A 16,945-nucleotide genomic window follows, 5' to 3' on the forward strand; every position below is an offset into this window, starting at 1 on the left:
CAGGGATGCATTAAAAATTTTAAGAGAGCTTTAAAGAAGCTTAAACAAGAGCTTAAAAAAGAAGCTGAAACAATTTTTATTTACACCATAAATAAATTCACGTAGTAATCGCAAAATAAACTCAGATAACAACCGCTCCCTTTGCATTCCTGAATTCCTACGGCATGGATTGCTGGAACAGGGCTTTGCCCCGTTAATAGAGACGCTACAATGTACAAAATGGTCGTATACCGATTCGCTAGCCCGTAAATGAAAGATAGGTGCTCATCCAGACACGTGTAGTAAAAGTGAAAGGGACAAATCAGCGAAGGACAATGTTTTCTCGAGTCATTAACCGTGAGCATTGTTGTTTTGAGGGTCGCGATAATGCGATAACGAATGCATTAACATTCTCATTTTTCAAACCGAGCAACTCAACGCCGGAAGTATTTCTTGTGGCATCTGTTCATTGTTTAACTGTTCATTGACCAAATTACAGTTATAATCTCTTAATACCGCGCGACGTACGTGATAAGATTGGTATCGCATCAGGGGAATCAGGCCTTACGACTCGTTTTGTACTTGTGCTTGACCTGGAAACCGAATCTGTATATCGAATAGGTCGGCGAGATTTCTATCTAAAAGCTAATTAATATACGTTGAAGAGAAGGCCGGCGAATCCTTCGACCGCAACGGTTTCTGTGCATTTTGTAGAAAGCGTTCAGGTGTATTCACCGTGTAGCGCAAGGTCATATTTAATGATCATTTATAAATCACAGTTCTTTCTATGTTACCGCGAGTTTTATTTAAAAGAGACTTAAATTTCGACACAAAAGTCATCATTTAAACGATATTAATAGACGACGAGATTAAATGTTTTTCCTTACCTCCCGAAGCAATTCTTATAGCTCATCTAAAATTAGAAGAATTATATCTAAATTAATTGATTATATATTTGGTTATTTGTTAATTTACGATTACATTCAATATTCGAGGATGGAATTTCACAGAGTATTTGACAGAGTAAACGTCAACGTTTGCTCGACATTCCACTCCATTCTCCTTTTAGAACATTTCGCGACAATGTGACACACGCGAAATTAAATCCGTCAAAATATTAAGGAATTTATAGCAGGTCGTAATTTTAGAAGACAGCTCGCCCGTATATTTTCGTTTTTCGCATAAAAGTGTCCTTCGATTGCACGTGTCCAGACGGTGATCAATCGATCTTCATGTAATTCGCGATAATTTGCTGCACCCGGCGCAGCAATAAAACAATCGAGAGATAAACCGAAATAAATAATGTCTGTAAAATGTTCTCTCTTATGCCCTCCACGAATGTTCCGTAAAAAAAACTTTATTTTTCGCATTTTCAAAATGGAAACTGATAATGGTGCAATGTTCTATAATTTCACTGAATTTATATTTAAGTGTATATGGTTTATATTTAATTTATATTTCGATACCGAATGCATGCGATAACCGCGATCTTTAGATATGCTTATTCGCGAATAAATAGGACGTGGCGTTTATAATGAAGCTTTTTTTCGTATATGTATTTACATCGAAAATTGAAATAACCGAAATTGTGTCGATTTGAATATTTATTTCAAAATCTGCCATCTTATTTGCCAGACGTTTATTTATAAGACGTTTCTTTCAACTCATCGTCTCGAGAGAAATGCAAAAATATCTTATTGAATCATTAAACTTTTAACTCTGCAATTAATGAAACGTTAACGAATGAACGTTTTGAGAAAGGAAGAAAAAGAAAGAATAGATGATGTGGCATCTTCTCGACAATCGATACACAACGCGAATTTGCGGCGCAGACCGTTTTGGTTTTCAACAGCTCATACATTACGCTGTGTGAGATTGGCTGTCGATCGTTAACGCAGTTTCCGTTCGGCCTCTGCTGTTGCGGCGCTCGTTCGCGTTGTTACAAGTCGCAATTTCGTCGGAATATCGGACACGCGTAAATTGCCGGTTGGGAAACGCAGGCATCGTCCGATGAAGCGAAGCGTGTGTGGTACCGATACACTTCGCGTTATTCTGGCATGTTTCGGGGTCGGCTTTAATACTTCCGCCGTGTGTTGCATACTCGCGTTCCCGGAAATTAAATCCCCGATTTTCGCGCAGCTGCGGACTCACGAGTCTCGCGTCCCATTTTTACGCGCACGCGAACGACCCTCGCATCTCCTCGACCCAGAACTGAATTGAATTTCCAATCCGTTGAGATACGGACGTTTAAGAAGCAGATAAGTTTGATTGATCATCCGTGTGCTATCAATTATAAGCACGATATGGATGCGCAGAAGGGTCTCTTTATGCTTTTCTTCATGAAGAGGAGATTGCATCTCATCTCCAGCGACATTAGTTGAACGGGACAGAAATTTTCTCTCGGCAATATCTGTGGCCGCATTTGGCGCCATCGAGGAGAAACATTAGCCGAACGTAGCGCGTTGAGTGCACTGACAATGAGAGAGAGAGATTACCGCAAATGCGCAAGGCGCGATGAATCTTGAGCGATGAACGATTCCGGCTGATATCTTATCTCTCGTCCGATGGTATTATCATAGTCGCATTGCCGCATTCGTCATGGAATTGTATCGCGATTGCATTTTACTTGATGATATAGTTCCATATATATCTTTATCTATGTTTAATCAAACACACGTTGCAGATGTGACGCGTTCTGCGTCTATTATAAAACCTGCCTGACAGATACGATGTTTAGAAGATGTGCAGTAAATCAAAGACTGAATCACACAGGTTCTGCATTCGGAAACTGCGATGTCACCTCCCCCCCCAGTAAATTTCCTTAATGCGACCAGCGTTTGATGCAAATAAATCATTAATTGCCAGTAACGTGGCGCAACGCGGCGTTATATCGCCTCATTGTGTTCTCGCGGGGTATCGTAAAACCGGTGCGATACGCGAGCGGAGCGGCGTGCATGTCTAATGTCCGAGATTTACAAGGCTTTTGTTCTCCGCCGCCTCCAGACGGACCTTTCTGCGCGTGTCGTTGCGCCGACGTTTGTATCGACGGATGCGCGCACCCGTGCGTGTCCGCGAATTCAGGTGCGCGACGTACGAGTTGCGCCGACGACGACGAAGAAAGGGAAAGGGACGGCGGTAAACCACGGCGGCGTAAATTCGCATATGTTCACGAAGAATATTCCGGAGGTTTGCCGCGTTTTCTTTCGGTCACGAATCCTAGGGTCTGTATTCTATTGCTGAACTGGCTGCACTAGTTCAGAGTGTATCTAATTTCCTTCCAATGTGGAGTAAAAAAGATTTAAGCCAGTTCAGCAATAGAAAACAGACCCCTAGCCTCGCCGTTTCCTTCCACTGAGAATTTAGTTTAAAAAAACCGGTTTAATACGATCGAAAATAAAAGGCTGCCCTTGCTTCCTCGATTCTACCTCTGTTCAACCTGCACGTGTCGACGAGATCGACGCACTTAATACCCGCGCGTGTCCCATTATTGCCGCAATTATTGCACCATATGTTCCATTACAAAACGAATCATCTGATTGGGCAATGCGAAAGGGGAAGAACAAATCCTATGTATGAGTCACGTCGAGTAGGTTTCTGAATCCTCTCGAGAAATGAATGAGTAATCGACGTAAGAACGCGGAAACGTACAAAATTTCCCAGATATATTGATAAAATGATGCTTTATCCTCAAAATGTGCCGTTATTTTTATTGCATGCGGTTTCTTTTTTATAAATAATAGATAAACAATCGATCTGAATATCGGGGACAAGAATATTTGACCGTCCAAAATGTATGCGTATGATTGAACATCTTACAGTCGAGAATACTGCTCGCGTTGCTAAAATCCTTATCGTATTGTTTGCCGAACAACGATGTTTTGTCCTTGGCTGTTTGTCGAAGCAGCTCGGAGCGTATAGCGGCAGTCACGTTTTACGGTAAACTTACTGGAGCATTTAGAAACCGTGCGAAACGTACGTTTACAGTGTAAACGATAAAACGCGGTGCATTTCAAAAGCAGCGTCGCTTCATACATACACACACACAGGCGTGCATGCTCCTAAGGCTAAAAAGAGCGCTCGATAAGTCCGGGTTGTTCTACATGGAATGAATTTGCATGAATGAACTTGCGAATGTCGCCCTTCTCACGATGTATTTGCACAGTGACGAACATTCGCTTCTTTGGGAATTTTTTCGCCGTTGGAAATCCTTTCAGCGCGAATACAAACGTTTCCGCCATAGTTAATCTCGAACAATATCATTATTCGAACACGCGTCATGGTAATGGTTTGATGAGGCGAAAAGAGATAAGCCAAGTTTCGGCGACTGGGATGATGGTTCCGAATTTTCGCGTTCATCGCTTTATCGCCGCTCGCAATAGTATAGACACGTCTCAGCTCATTTACAAGAGACAACGATTTTCGGTGATAAAGGAGTTATGAGATGAGTGAAATATGACACTGAAGTAAAATCCTACGACCTAATTCTTGCCGATGTAGCAAAAAAAATGTACATATATGTTATCAATCGCTATCTGGAATTTCATACAAAATTTTATATTTTTATATCTCGACAAAAGATTGGATATCAATCATCCGTGCGAACGTACAACGCACAATCGCATTTCCTATATATACGTTTCATTTTATTATCTACTCATATCTTCGCGTGTCATCGTTGCTTATTGAAAAAAAAATGACGATTCCGAATGCTGAAAAATGCCTTTCTCGTCACATTGTAATAATACTGTATATACATATATAACAAAATAATAAATATTTGTATGTACGTATTCGATTATTTACAAGATTTCCTCGTGGCAGGTTAAAACGATACCACTTCCCATGACGCAATACTTTTCCCTCCCTCTCTTTTGAGAAATCTCCAGCTTCCTTTTTCACGCGCGGCCCGTATCTTCATTCGTCACGCGCCTTATATGTACGTATATAAATTCCAAGTAATTAGTAATAGAATATGCTGACGCAGATACTGATAGTTAATCACGCTAATCCTATACCTGGCAGACAGCCGTTTATTTCACTGAGAGACTCGTGTGATATAATATCGCGCGAATGCATTTCGGCGTATGCAGCGAACGTGCGAGGGAATATTGATAATAAATCCGTAATTCAATCCGAAATTGTATGTCGAGGGGCGACGTGTCACGCGGACTGTCCTGGAAGAATGAGAGGGAGCGAGCTGAGCTAGGTAATCCCGTCGAACGAAAGATTAATGCACAAGAACACCCTCGAGTCGCGAATGTCTCCGCTTTGTGCTCGACACTTCTCTCCCTCTCTCTCTCTCTCTCTCTCTCTCTCTCTCTCTCTCTCGAATCCGCTCGCCTCTCTATCCGGGAGAGGAAACGGACGGCGGCCTTTGTGCGACGAGAATCAGGCGACGAGATCGATATATAGTCATCGGGGTTGTCGACAGTTGACGGGGCTCTAAACGGGGCGTGCATACGACGCTTTTTTTTCGCGGAAAGCGCTAATAAAATAATATCGACCGTCAACCGCGCCGGAACGAGACCTTCCCCGACACCGTAAATCATCCGTCGCCAAACGGGAAATTAATCTGAACGCTATATAGCGAACGACGTGTGTCGTCTTGACGAGCTTTCGGCCGACCCGCGAATCAATCGCTCGATGGGTTATTCAATCGTGAAGACGCGTGTTCCTAGCGTCCGCAAATCTTAATATATTCGTCGATAAAATTGTGACACATTAAATTTAAAGTACCGCGTGATGCGGATGTTAATGCGCCACTCGACAGCTTTTTAGTAGGATTACTTTTTTTATTACGCGTCCTCGAGTGATTATGCAACTTTTAAACGTCAGATTATCACTCGAGCATTGTTCGATCAATATCGTTTGTAACAAATCTTATATCCTGCTACTATCTTCGCATTCGTGCATGCGATAAATCATCGCTGAAAATATCGATTTCAATTTCATTCCAATCTAGTAATGAAGTATCGTAGTATCGTATACGTCCGATTAAACTGCTAACGCAACAAAAGATCATCGATCGCCGCTACGTCAACAAGTCTGTTACATGCAATCGGAGGCTAATAATAAAGAGAGACAGGCATCCTATTTCGAGGCTGCGAAACTACGCGGAGGAGTATTCATTGAATGCGTCTATGTAATAGATGCTAGGGCATCGTGACATTAGAATGACGCACGGCCGATAATTAAAAATTCTATAAAATTCAGATGATATCTTCTCCTCTCGAAATGCTGAGATGTTAACGCACGATATTAAACGATACGATATTTAATAAATATTAATGACAATTACGTGTTGCGATAATACGGAATGGCAAATAACAAAAAATTGCAGCCGAGATTAAACGTTAAACGCGACGTCGAATCGCCGCGGAGTATGCAACCCTTGACTCGATAATATCGTCAGTTCCGCTTCTCGTCGATCGTCGAGCGCTTAATGAAGCGATAAAAGAAGCGTCAGCTGGGCGTTCGGAATAATCCGTACTGTTAAAGGTGCCGTTACTCGACTCGCGCGGACCCGGCGCACGAGCTTCAAAAAGGGGCAACGTCATCGCCGAGGAAAACGGCCGTCACAGGCCACCGAGCGACATGCGGACATAGGAGCGCGCGCGCGCGCGCGTTTCGCAGCTATCGAAATCCAATTCCGCCGTCGCGTAATTTTCGCACCCGCGGACGACGACGCCGCGTACACGCGGTGGCGGTGTCGTGTTTCAGAGTTTATAATTCGGAATCACCTGAGCCCCCCTCCCCCCAACCCCGCGCGTCCCCGGTGCACAATATACGGACCCGAGCTGGTTACACGAGCGCGTCTCCAGTTTCGACCGCATCCGGTGCCATTAAATCCGCCGCGCGAATTCGGACGAAATTAGATTGTCGCGGAGCGCTGATCATATTGTGGCGGGTCCAAACTTTGCTCCATTGTTCACCCGGTTCACTCTCGACGCGCGGTTGCGCGAGATCGAAGCGCGAGCGACGCGAACTCCGGAGCTAGACGCGTTTAACGCAGCATCTGCACATAATCCGGATTTACAGTTCGAAAAATACCGTTTTATCCTACGTTATATACATATATATATGTACTTAAATATAAATTGGAGCTGAAACGATCAACAAGAAGTTTGAATTCGAAACATGAGAGCTTCCGAGATCTTATCTAAACCATTAGAAAGAACACAGAAGCGTAAACATAGCGAGACTCGGCACGAAGAGGTCCGGTCAACAGACTTCCGAGTGTTTCGCAGTCCTGAAAATAAATCGGAGACTACATAGGCGTCGCGAGAGGACAAAATTCATTTAAACGGCGCTAATTCTCGAGTGAATACCGACCGACAAATTCTCTCTGAATTCCGATAATAATATATGAATATTGCGTGAACGTCAAAATGCTTCTCTCTTAGCAAACATTTCTTATTATTAATTATTTCTAAAATCGAATGTTTAACGTTTCTAAGAACAACCGACGTTCGCGTATCGTCATGCACAATAAAAGTCCTGTCGCACGAATGGCACGAGTGCGATCATCGGAGTTCCCGCTTCTGGACGGACGATGACGTGCTCTCTCGCGCTATCAACTTCCTGCTAGACGCGATACACGCGCTCCTACGTTATTGTGCCTGGGGGGGTCAATGATCCGCGTAGTTCACGGAGTTATCGGGGTTTTTAACCGGCCTGCGCGTGGAAAGCGTTTGCGTATCGCTAAATATTACGAGGCCACTTTTGCTCGTTTCTTTGAGCGGAAGCCGCGGAAGCAGATCGGTAATTTCATCTTCGGGCGATATTATTAACGAGCGAAAACGGGATCTTGCCGACGTCAAAAATATTTTTCCTGAATTTTTCGCAATAATAATTATTATTTTCCGCGTAATTAACAAAGCAAGAAACAACGAAAGTGTTTGTAACTTTGAAATTGATACGTATAACGTAAAAGCTATTATATTCACGCGTGTTTTTAATGACAAAATGCAGTGAAATTAAATATCCAAGCGTATGTGTGCGTATGTAAAAATTTTACTTTATTTAAATAATGATGATAAAGCAAATTTCAATAAAAAATTAAAATCTGAATACCAAAGTAAATTCTGGCCGAGCAAATCGCGCGCGGAAGGCCCGTGCCGACCTTTGTGCATCAATTTGAATGTAAAAAAAAGTCACAAATACTTCATTCATAATCATTGTGAATCGCATTTCGAGGTTCAGAAGGACAGACAATTCGCGTAAATTCAATCGGAATGAAAAAGCGGCGCGCATGAACGGGCGCGTATCAAATCTTCTAAATTGATATCGATTTTCTTCGGATGCATAATCTCGTTGCCGGACCTAAATCCGATTTATAAGGAATATTTCATTGGGGAGAGACGAGCGTGGGAACGTCGCATAAATTTACGCGAGAGTCGGAAAGACCAGATTCGCGGATAAAAGCGTCAGTTCGCGGAAATAAATTCGTAATAGAAATACTGAAAAACTTACGTAAACGAATGAACAATGAGTTTTGTCTGTTAATTGAATATACAGCGCGGTCGATATTTTTCCTCCAGCGGCGTTAATATACGCGGCGATTGTAAGTAATTGAATGTAGCCAACTTCTGCAGATATAACTTCTTTTTCCTCTAACATTGTGTACGCGCGAGGACCGCAACGTTAAACGCAATATAAAGCGCTGTAAAAAATAATTCTGTAAATGCGCGAACGTGAACTCTCGCTGCGGAACACGATGCCATTATCTCCCGCATATAACGTCGCATTCGCGACCAGATCGTAACTCGCGATCCCTCCGTTCTATCATTTAAGGCTCCTACCATTTTCCTCACATTAAATTATGACGTCAGAGACGAGAAGTCATGCAAACTTGATTTTTTTTCCTAACGCCGTACGTTAAAATATAGATACATTTTTATCATAGACCGAGAGATTGGTAAAATATCGAAGATTCTTTTTTCGATTCGCGAATTAATGAATTTTGATTAATAAAGTCATGAAGTCCATATATCTCGCTGAAAATGTTGAACATACGCACGCTGCAAAAAAGGTACGTAAAAATTACATGGGAATCACAAATGTAATATACGAATGTATACGCACCCTCGTTGTAAATTTTCATTATTGTGATTTTTTTCACTTATTATTCATACAATTTTACGTACTTTTTTACGCTGCGGGTGAATTATTGTGATGCACTTAATAAGCGCAGAATAATGAAACAAAGGGTTGCAGGTGTGTTTATTATACCGTCAACACGAGCAGCAGCATGAAAATATTACCTTATTTCGGGAGGAAGGGAAAATGATTTTTCGCTTCGTAATTCAATTTGCCAATCAGATGTAGCTGTAATGAGGAAACAGGAATCTTATTGTCAGATTACGACACTGATTAGCGCTAATTCTGATTGACTGAATTTCTGTTTTCAGTCTATACCATAAGATTATAAGAAGGAATACAAAATCACCAAGAAAATAGTCAGCTCAGACTCTCTCTTTCTTTATCTCTCCCTATCGTCTCCATTTTTAAATTAAATTACTTCAATATTGCAATCTAAAAATTTCAATTAATTAATTTCTTTCTCTCTTCCCGTCGTCGCGATTCCGTTTCTTCGTACACATCTCAAAGACAATCGTAATTTAGATGCGAGCTACAAATCGCTGGATTCGAATCGCGTGTCGCTTCGATTTGGCGACCTTCGCGCGTAATTTCGTCGACCTCGCACGCACGACGGACGCGGTCGCTTCTGAAGGTGGGTTCGCGGTGGGTTGGAGCTCATTAGCGAAGTGCGGTCTCTTGCAATTCGTTGATGGCCTCTCAGGGCCGGGCAATCACGAGAAATTAAGTATACCGCTCCGATATAAAAAAAAACTCTCTCGTCAACTCCGTTCGCACGCCAACGAGCGGGTATATGCTTATTCGGCATTCCTTTCCAAACACGCGCGGCGCGTTTCCGTCTTGCTAGCGAAAATACCAATATCGACGCGTACAGTCCGCTGGGTCGCTTTCGCTCCAAGCCTTTTGCTCCCGCGGCGCGGCGAGACGAAATCCATCGCGATAATTGAAAACGCGCCGAGCGAGGCGGCGAAACGTTCGTCGTCAACCCCCCGTGACGATTCGCGGGCGCCTTGACAGCCGTCTTGTTTACCAACAAGCGACCGGCCATTTTTCGGCGGTGCGGCGCACGGCGCGTTATCGGCGTTACAGGGCGTAACCGTCCCTCGGCCCAGCAGGGCGAAAATGCGCGACGCGCCGTGTATACGTGTACGTCGTGTCCTAACCCCCAAAACCTCCCCTCCCCCCTCCCCCGCGCCATCAACGTCTCGCCGCGTCTCCCGGGGAGGAATCTCGCGGAGCTCGGTAACCCAAACAAAAAAAGAGAGAGTCACTCACCCTCCGGATACGCCTGTTTGCTCTGCACCAGGTCGATGAACATGTTCGTCACGTTGTACAGCTGGCCCATGCCCTTCGGGTTGAACTTGGTGGTGGCGTTGTAGGGCAGCCCGACGGTGTTGACCGTCGTGTAGGTGAGCGCCTGCGAGGCCATTATCTCGTTGAGCTGCCGGTCCAGGTCCTCGCTGATCGCCCGCATACGGCCGGTCAGGCTGGTCTCCTCGCTCAACGCCGGCCACAGGAACGCGAGGGACACCGCGAGCACGCGTACGAGATACACCGGGATCGCCGCCGACGCGGCCTCCATCGCCACGGGTGCGCGCTTGTGCCGACTCATCGCAGCGACTCGCGCCTGGGAGACGCGCCGCTACCGACTGGCTCGTCTCCGTCGCCTCTCGTCACTCTCCGGTCCCTCGCCGCCGCAGCGAGCGGAACGCCGGAATCGGACCGTCGGCCCCCCTCCACTCCGGCACGTTCCTGCGTTCCTTCTCGCGCGCCTTCCCTCTCCCACCTTCTCACTCCCTCACTCCCCCTTTCTTTCTTTCCCTTTCTCTTACATATATATACTCGCTCTTGGTCTTTTCTCCTTTTCTGTATTATTATTCTCGAATTTTACTACTCTTATTAGGCTGATATTTCATGTATCGTACGTCAAGCTTTGTCGGGCGTACACCATTGGCTAAAAGATTAGAGGGTTTCTTAGAAACTCGAGAACTCTTCTATCCTGCAGCCAATTAACATGCTTAAAAAATTTGACGTACGACACATGAAATATCAGCCTTACAATGCCTTTTTATCGTATATGTTCTATGTTCGTAATAATCCGTTTGTTCTTTTTTGAAGAATTTCCTGAATTGGAGCACATTTGTGCAATAAGTTAGAGTTAGAGTGAGACAATAAGTATACATCAATGTACTCCAGTTTAGGAAATTCTTCGAAAAAGAACAGACGGATTGTCCAGTTTAGAAAATTAATAACCATTTTTTGTCTCTACCTTTATTTCTTTCTCTCTCTTTCTACTGTTGCCCGCGTCACTCCGTCTCTGTCAGGGATGAACAGCATCCGTCGGGGCGCCCGGGTGGCTTAGTAGCGGAGTAAAAGTCGCTCCAGGAAGCAAAACAGAGCCGATTTTAGATCCTCCGTCACACCGTGTAGGTTAGGGGAAGATTTGAATAAAAAATATTATTGTCTGTTGTAATGGGAATGTACGAGCGCAACTGAAAAGCCGAAATTACCACGAAACTGTATACGCAAGTGCGGCACTGTGTCTCGCACAAAGAGAAAACGGGAATCCAATAAGGGAACCTTTAATCTTTGAAAATGCGGGTACAGGTGCACGAGCTCGTTTGCAGGGCCGAGTCATTTTGCGACTACTTCGATCAGAATCCAAAGACGAGATAATCGTAATTATTTCTTGATCGACAAGAACTTTTTTTTTTTACACTCGCGTATGCATGCACATGTGTGCGGTAGATAAAAAAAATAATCCTTTTCCTTCCTTTCTATTTGTTCGACTTATCGCCTAGCCTAATAGCTCGTCAGAGTTGACTCGAGTCATCGGCACGGTGACTCAAATTAAATAGAAAGCAGACGCTAAAGAGATCTTTTTGTTTATTAAATAAAAACATCTTTATACGTGTGCCTCGATTATCGAAACGTTTTTGCTAGCTCACATAGTTGCGAAAGTTTAAAGCTTGATTATACATATATATCAATCATTATTCTCTTTATTCTCTCTCTCTCGCTCTCGCTATGTATGTGTCTATCTGTTTCTTTCTAACTCGACTTGTTAGAAAAGAAGTCCGCATCCGCTCGTTCCGCTATTTTAGAGTCGCGTCCCGGAATGGTCGGTATCGAGTGGACGACCGCGTTTACACTTTCCTGTTTTTTTGCACGTTAACAAAGACGTTTTATGCGGAGCTACTGGTGCATGTAATCGTTTCGCGGTATCGTCGTTAAACGTGACGATATCCGATCGAGAATGAAATTAGAGATTGCAGTAATCATCATCAATTCTCACCAGCCGGCGAAATTCGAATCTCGATCGCGAATGAGGCAATTATATGTTATAATATGGCGGGCGGGCAAAGAAGCAAAAAAGTTACGCATTTCACTGCGTTACAGACAAAAATAACGAATTAACTGTACGAAGAGATGCGCGAACGATCTCGAAAGAAGAAAAAAGTGTAAAGCCTTTGTGTCTACGATACTAGGAATTAACCCTAGACAGACTCACTGGGGTAATACGTTACCCCACGCGAAATTCAAATTCGCATCATTTCAGCCAAATTTTTGGTTCTTTGTTTTGTTTTTCGAAATTTTTTTACTGTTTTTTTTTACTACCGACTACTATCGTCTTCCCTATTAAACAACAAACAAAATTATCTATTATAAAGTTTTCTAAGAACATTCTGGAAATATTATACACGCGGTACAAGTTTGGGGTAACGTATTACCCCAGAGAGTCATTCACGTATGAGAAAAATAAGTGAGTCTGTCTAGGGTTAAATTGCTCCGAGATCTCGGACGGAGAAAAAATTGACCAATCACATTTAAACAATTCGGCAATTGACCAATGCGATTGGTTAATTCTTTCTCAAGATCTCGAAACGATTTCTATAACATCGTGGACACAAGACTTAAGAGAGAAGTAATCGCAGCTTAGGATCACTCGCGTCTCATATTTTACTAACAAGAAAAGCAATTTTTCTAGTCTCTTTTTATATCTAAGGACGTGTGATATTGCTGATGATATCCCGTTGGCCGTTTTCGTCTAACGTGTATTTTTGGAAGACGGCAGTCATTCGCCGGAACGATCTCGGGCTCTCCTGCGGCGATACGTTTCCCGGAACGAGCGGCTGCTCCGATAACAATAACAACGAAGAGGGAGCGAAATACATCGAGATCGAACTGTTAACAGCGATACAGTGAGCTCTGTTACACGGCGATCGTTAATCGGGTTTAGTAATGATCGTTTATCTAATCAAAAATTTTTCTTCTTTTGATTATTAATGATTATTTAATTAGGAGCTATTTTTTGATATTCAAATAATTCAAACTACAATTTCTATGATATATATATCAAAAGAGATTGATTTAAATGTTCAAGATATAAAATGGGCTTATTTAGGTGATTATTATGATAAGAAGAACAAATTTAGAGTGAATAATATACGGGAGTTATAAAATCGAATCATTAGCCGCCGTGTAAACGCAGCCGTATGGTGCTGCGGGGCGCGGGGTGCGGCGGACGTAAACGCGCGGGTGCCGCGCGCGGCGCGCCGGCGCGCTGCGCCGCGACAACATGTCGAATAGTGGGGGTAGTGGTGATGGAGCGACGCGGCGGCGCGACGGTAGGATGACTAGACACAGCACAGAACGCCGACGTCGCCGACCCGGCCGACCGCGCACGGCGCGCACCGTGCGATGGCAGCCTACTCCCACTGCTCCCACTTCCTTCTCACCATTTGTGTTAAATTGCTAGAAGTCGTTAGATATATTAGATATAGATAATAGATGTATCGAGTGTTTAACACATGTGCTACTCGGAATTTGGACGGATACCGAGGTACGTCGCATTCGATATTAGCGACTTTCGATTACATTTCTCTCGGACGATCAGTCTCGCTTTTCTCAATCGTCAACTTGACTCGCGTGACTCGTGTCGCGCGGCTTCCGAATAGAGTTTTGCCATCGTTTTCGGAACACGGCGGATATACAGAGTGGACTCTGAATCGAGTAACGCCGCGACGTGTGTAATAATAACGATCACAGTCTTTAATCAACGATCGTACGTTTCACCTCGTACGTATTTATAATCATGTTGTAATATTTGACGATCGTGGAGGATAGAGACACAGCGCGTTTATAAATCGATTTAATTTTTAATTACGCAAGATATCGCAAGATTGTTAACTATATAAATTCAGCAAAGTAGCGATCGTATTATTTTCGGTTGGCATGTGTGTGGCATTCCGCGGATATTTCTCCTTCATTCATACATTCGATTCCTCTTACGTCGCTTATATTGCAATACGTAAAAGTATCTCGGCATTATATTCGTTGTTCAAAGTGCGAAAAGTGTAGGTGTGGGAGCAGAGCAAGTGTAGCGCCCTCGCGACGCGCGGTTGCTCTCGGTGCGCGGTGAGTCATGAGTGAAGTTGGCCGCGCGATTTACGAAATTTTCTCCGCCATGTTCATCATCTACCTGCGGGACGTGACGAGTCAGCGCGGCGGCGGGCGTCGAGCGGATCGTTTTCGTTCATAGCTTCTTCGCCGTAATTCTTCCGTCGTCGTTAATTAAGTACGCGCCGCGTCGCGAGATTAATACCGGGAGTGCCGTGCAAAGTGTCGCGCGATCGTAAGTGACGATATTTTTGCGCGTAAACGGTCGTGAGTGAGTGTGCCGAGATGCTACAACGGATCAACGGGGGAGGACCGAGCGGAGGAGGAGGGGGCCTGGGAGAGGCATCGGGCGACTGCGGAGCAACCGTGGGGTGAGTAATTATTTATTCATTCATTTTATTTTGCTGTCCTGTGGCGGATTCCGCCACTTTCTTCGGCGAGACTTGATCTGCCCGTTACATATATTCGAATATAATTACTCGTACAAATACCCGTTCGAGGTTTAACTCCGGCGCAATTTCGTTTGGAATTCGATCTTCGACATACGCGAGAAGAGATATATTACGTCGTGAACGCGGTCGCGTCTCTCTTATATTCGCACGGTCGTAATATTACTTGCATGATTTTTCGCAAATTAATTATGCGAGCGTGTTAATGCGGAAATATGCAGCCGCTCGCGGCGCGGCGCCGGCGCAGCGGCCGCGATTGTTTCTTACATTAGAATTTTAAAATCCAATATATCTGCTAAAATGACGTTTCAAAAATTTAACGGTCGCGATAATTATTCATTTCAAGAATTGATTATCTTGGACACCGATGTTCTTTAATGTAAAAATATTTCTGTGTTACAGATCAACGCAGGGTTACAACTTACAACTCCGCTGTTGCGCATCGGCCGGTGAGTGATTTTTTTTATTTTAATGTCGAGGCAATGGATTTTGGATAATTAATGTATTGGTAAAAAGTGTTCTGCATTAATCGCATGAAATATCTGAATATAGATATTATTTATTCCTACAATTATAGAAAAAATTAAAACATTAAAGATTGAGAATATAAAAATATATTACAAATGAATATATTATAATCTGTAATCTGTTGCCTCGAAATGGATAGGCTCGGAAATGGAGAGCCTAGAAAATATTTTTATAATTTATAATTTAATATTAGTGCAAGTACACCGAAACTCGAAGAAGTAAAAAATACTCGCTTATTTACTATTTAATATGAGATTGAATCTGAGATTGAATTTATATAAGTGTATAAAAACAGTATAAAAAAGTTAAAAGTAAGTATCAAAACAAAAGACATAATCATTGTCTTTAATCTGCACATTACATTACATAAAAAAGAGTAGTCTAGAATATAGCCAAATATAGCCCAGATTTTTTACGGGAATCAAGTTTATAAAGGTATTTGTTATATCTAGTTGCCTAGAACTATGTAAGTAGCGTATTTTATTTTCAGATGCTGTTTTTGAGAAACGTTCCTTTATATTCAATTTATCTATATTGTTTTGGAATTGCCAGATTATCACAAACATATAAATGTCATTATTAAAATATAAAAAAATTTATTGGCACTCATTTTAACAATTATATTATTATACGCGCGTGCGCATGTTAGAATTTAATTATTAAAATAAATTATATTGCGTAACATAAATTATGTAAATGTAGGAGCAAATGTAGGACCAGTTATTGCAGTTCAGATCGGACTGTCAATTATATTCACGAACATCTCGATGATGTACAAAATTTAATGCCCTCAGGATTTCGATATAATATAATTGCTGATACATTAATCTATGCACTTGCAAATTAATCTCAATAAAATCTCGTCAAATATAATATATGACAGGGAAACAGATAATTCGTGTCGGAAATAAATACAACATAATTAAATTATATCAGATTTTTAAAACATTATTGGTAATATTGGCAATAATTAAATCATATCATATATTATATTATAATTATTAAGGTATTAATATTAATAATAATTTCATCTAAAATTTACAATCTTAATGCACTGTACGTAATAAATTCCAAGATTGTTGTTTTTAATTCTATTTTTTTTTCTATCATTCAAGGAATGATATAAGATTCAATTCTTTCAAAATATATGCGCTACGGAATTCATTTCGTTCGCCATAAATTTTGGAATCGAAATCTACTATCCTATAGAAGGATTTATAGCCACTAACATTTCTTTGGCGAACGTCACATGAGGTTGTTTGGATTTATACGAGATATTATACTAATTCTCACAGAAGGGTACTAAATATAAGAAAAAAAAGGAAATGGATAGAGCCTAGAAAATATTTTTATAATTTATAATCGTTGTTTTAATGGCAGCCTGCAATAAGTATTACGTTTTCTTCTGTGTAATAACGACTATGTTGAAAGAAAGTAATGCGCTCGCGTTACGTATCGTGATTATCCTCGTAAGAGAGTATCGTGAGAAT

General features: G+C 42.3%; 1 protein-coding gene across 5 annotated transcripts in view; it reads right to left on the minus strand.

Annotated features, from left to right (window-relative positions):
• LOC139814108 (prominin-like protein) overlaps positions 1-10,749 on the minus strand; it is a 40,003-nt gene extending 29,254 nt beyond the window's left edge. For 3 of the 5 annotated variants that reach the window (XM_071780104.1, XM_071780107.1, XM_071780103.1), the window contains exon 1: positions 10,354-10,747. In XM_071780104.1, coding sequence (XP_071636205.1) covers positions 10,354-10,690 — 337 coding nt within the window. In that variant the 5' untranslated portion in view covers positions 10,691-10,747. Of the gene's footprint in view, positions 1-10,353 lie in introns of all 5 variants that reach the window. The other 2 variants (XR_011732334.1, XM_071780106.1) reach the window with 2 other exon arrangements.
• Positions 10,750-16,945: the final 6,196 nt, after the last annotated feature.

The sequence above is a fragment of the Temnothorax longispinosus genome, chromosome 6, assembly GCF_030848805.1.
Source record: "Temnothorax longispinosus isolate EJ_2023e chromosome 6, Tlon_JGU_v1, whole genome shotgun sequence".
NCBI classification, from domain to species: domain Eukaryota; kingdom Metazoa; phylum Arthropoda; class Insecta; order Hymenoptera; family Formicidae; genus Temnothorax; species Temnothorax longispinosus.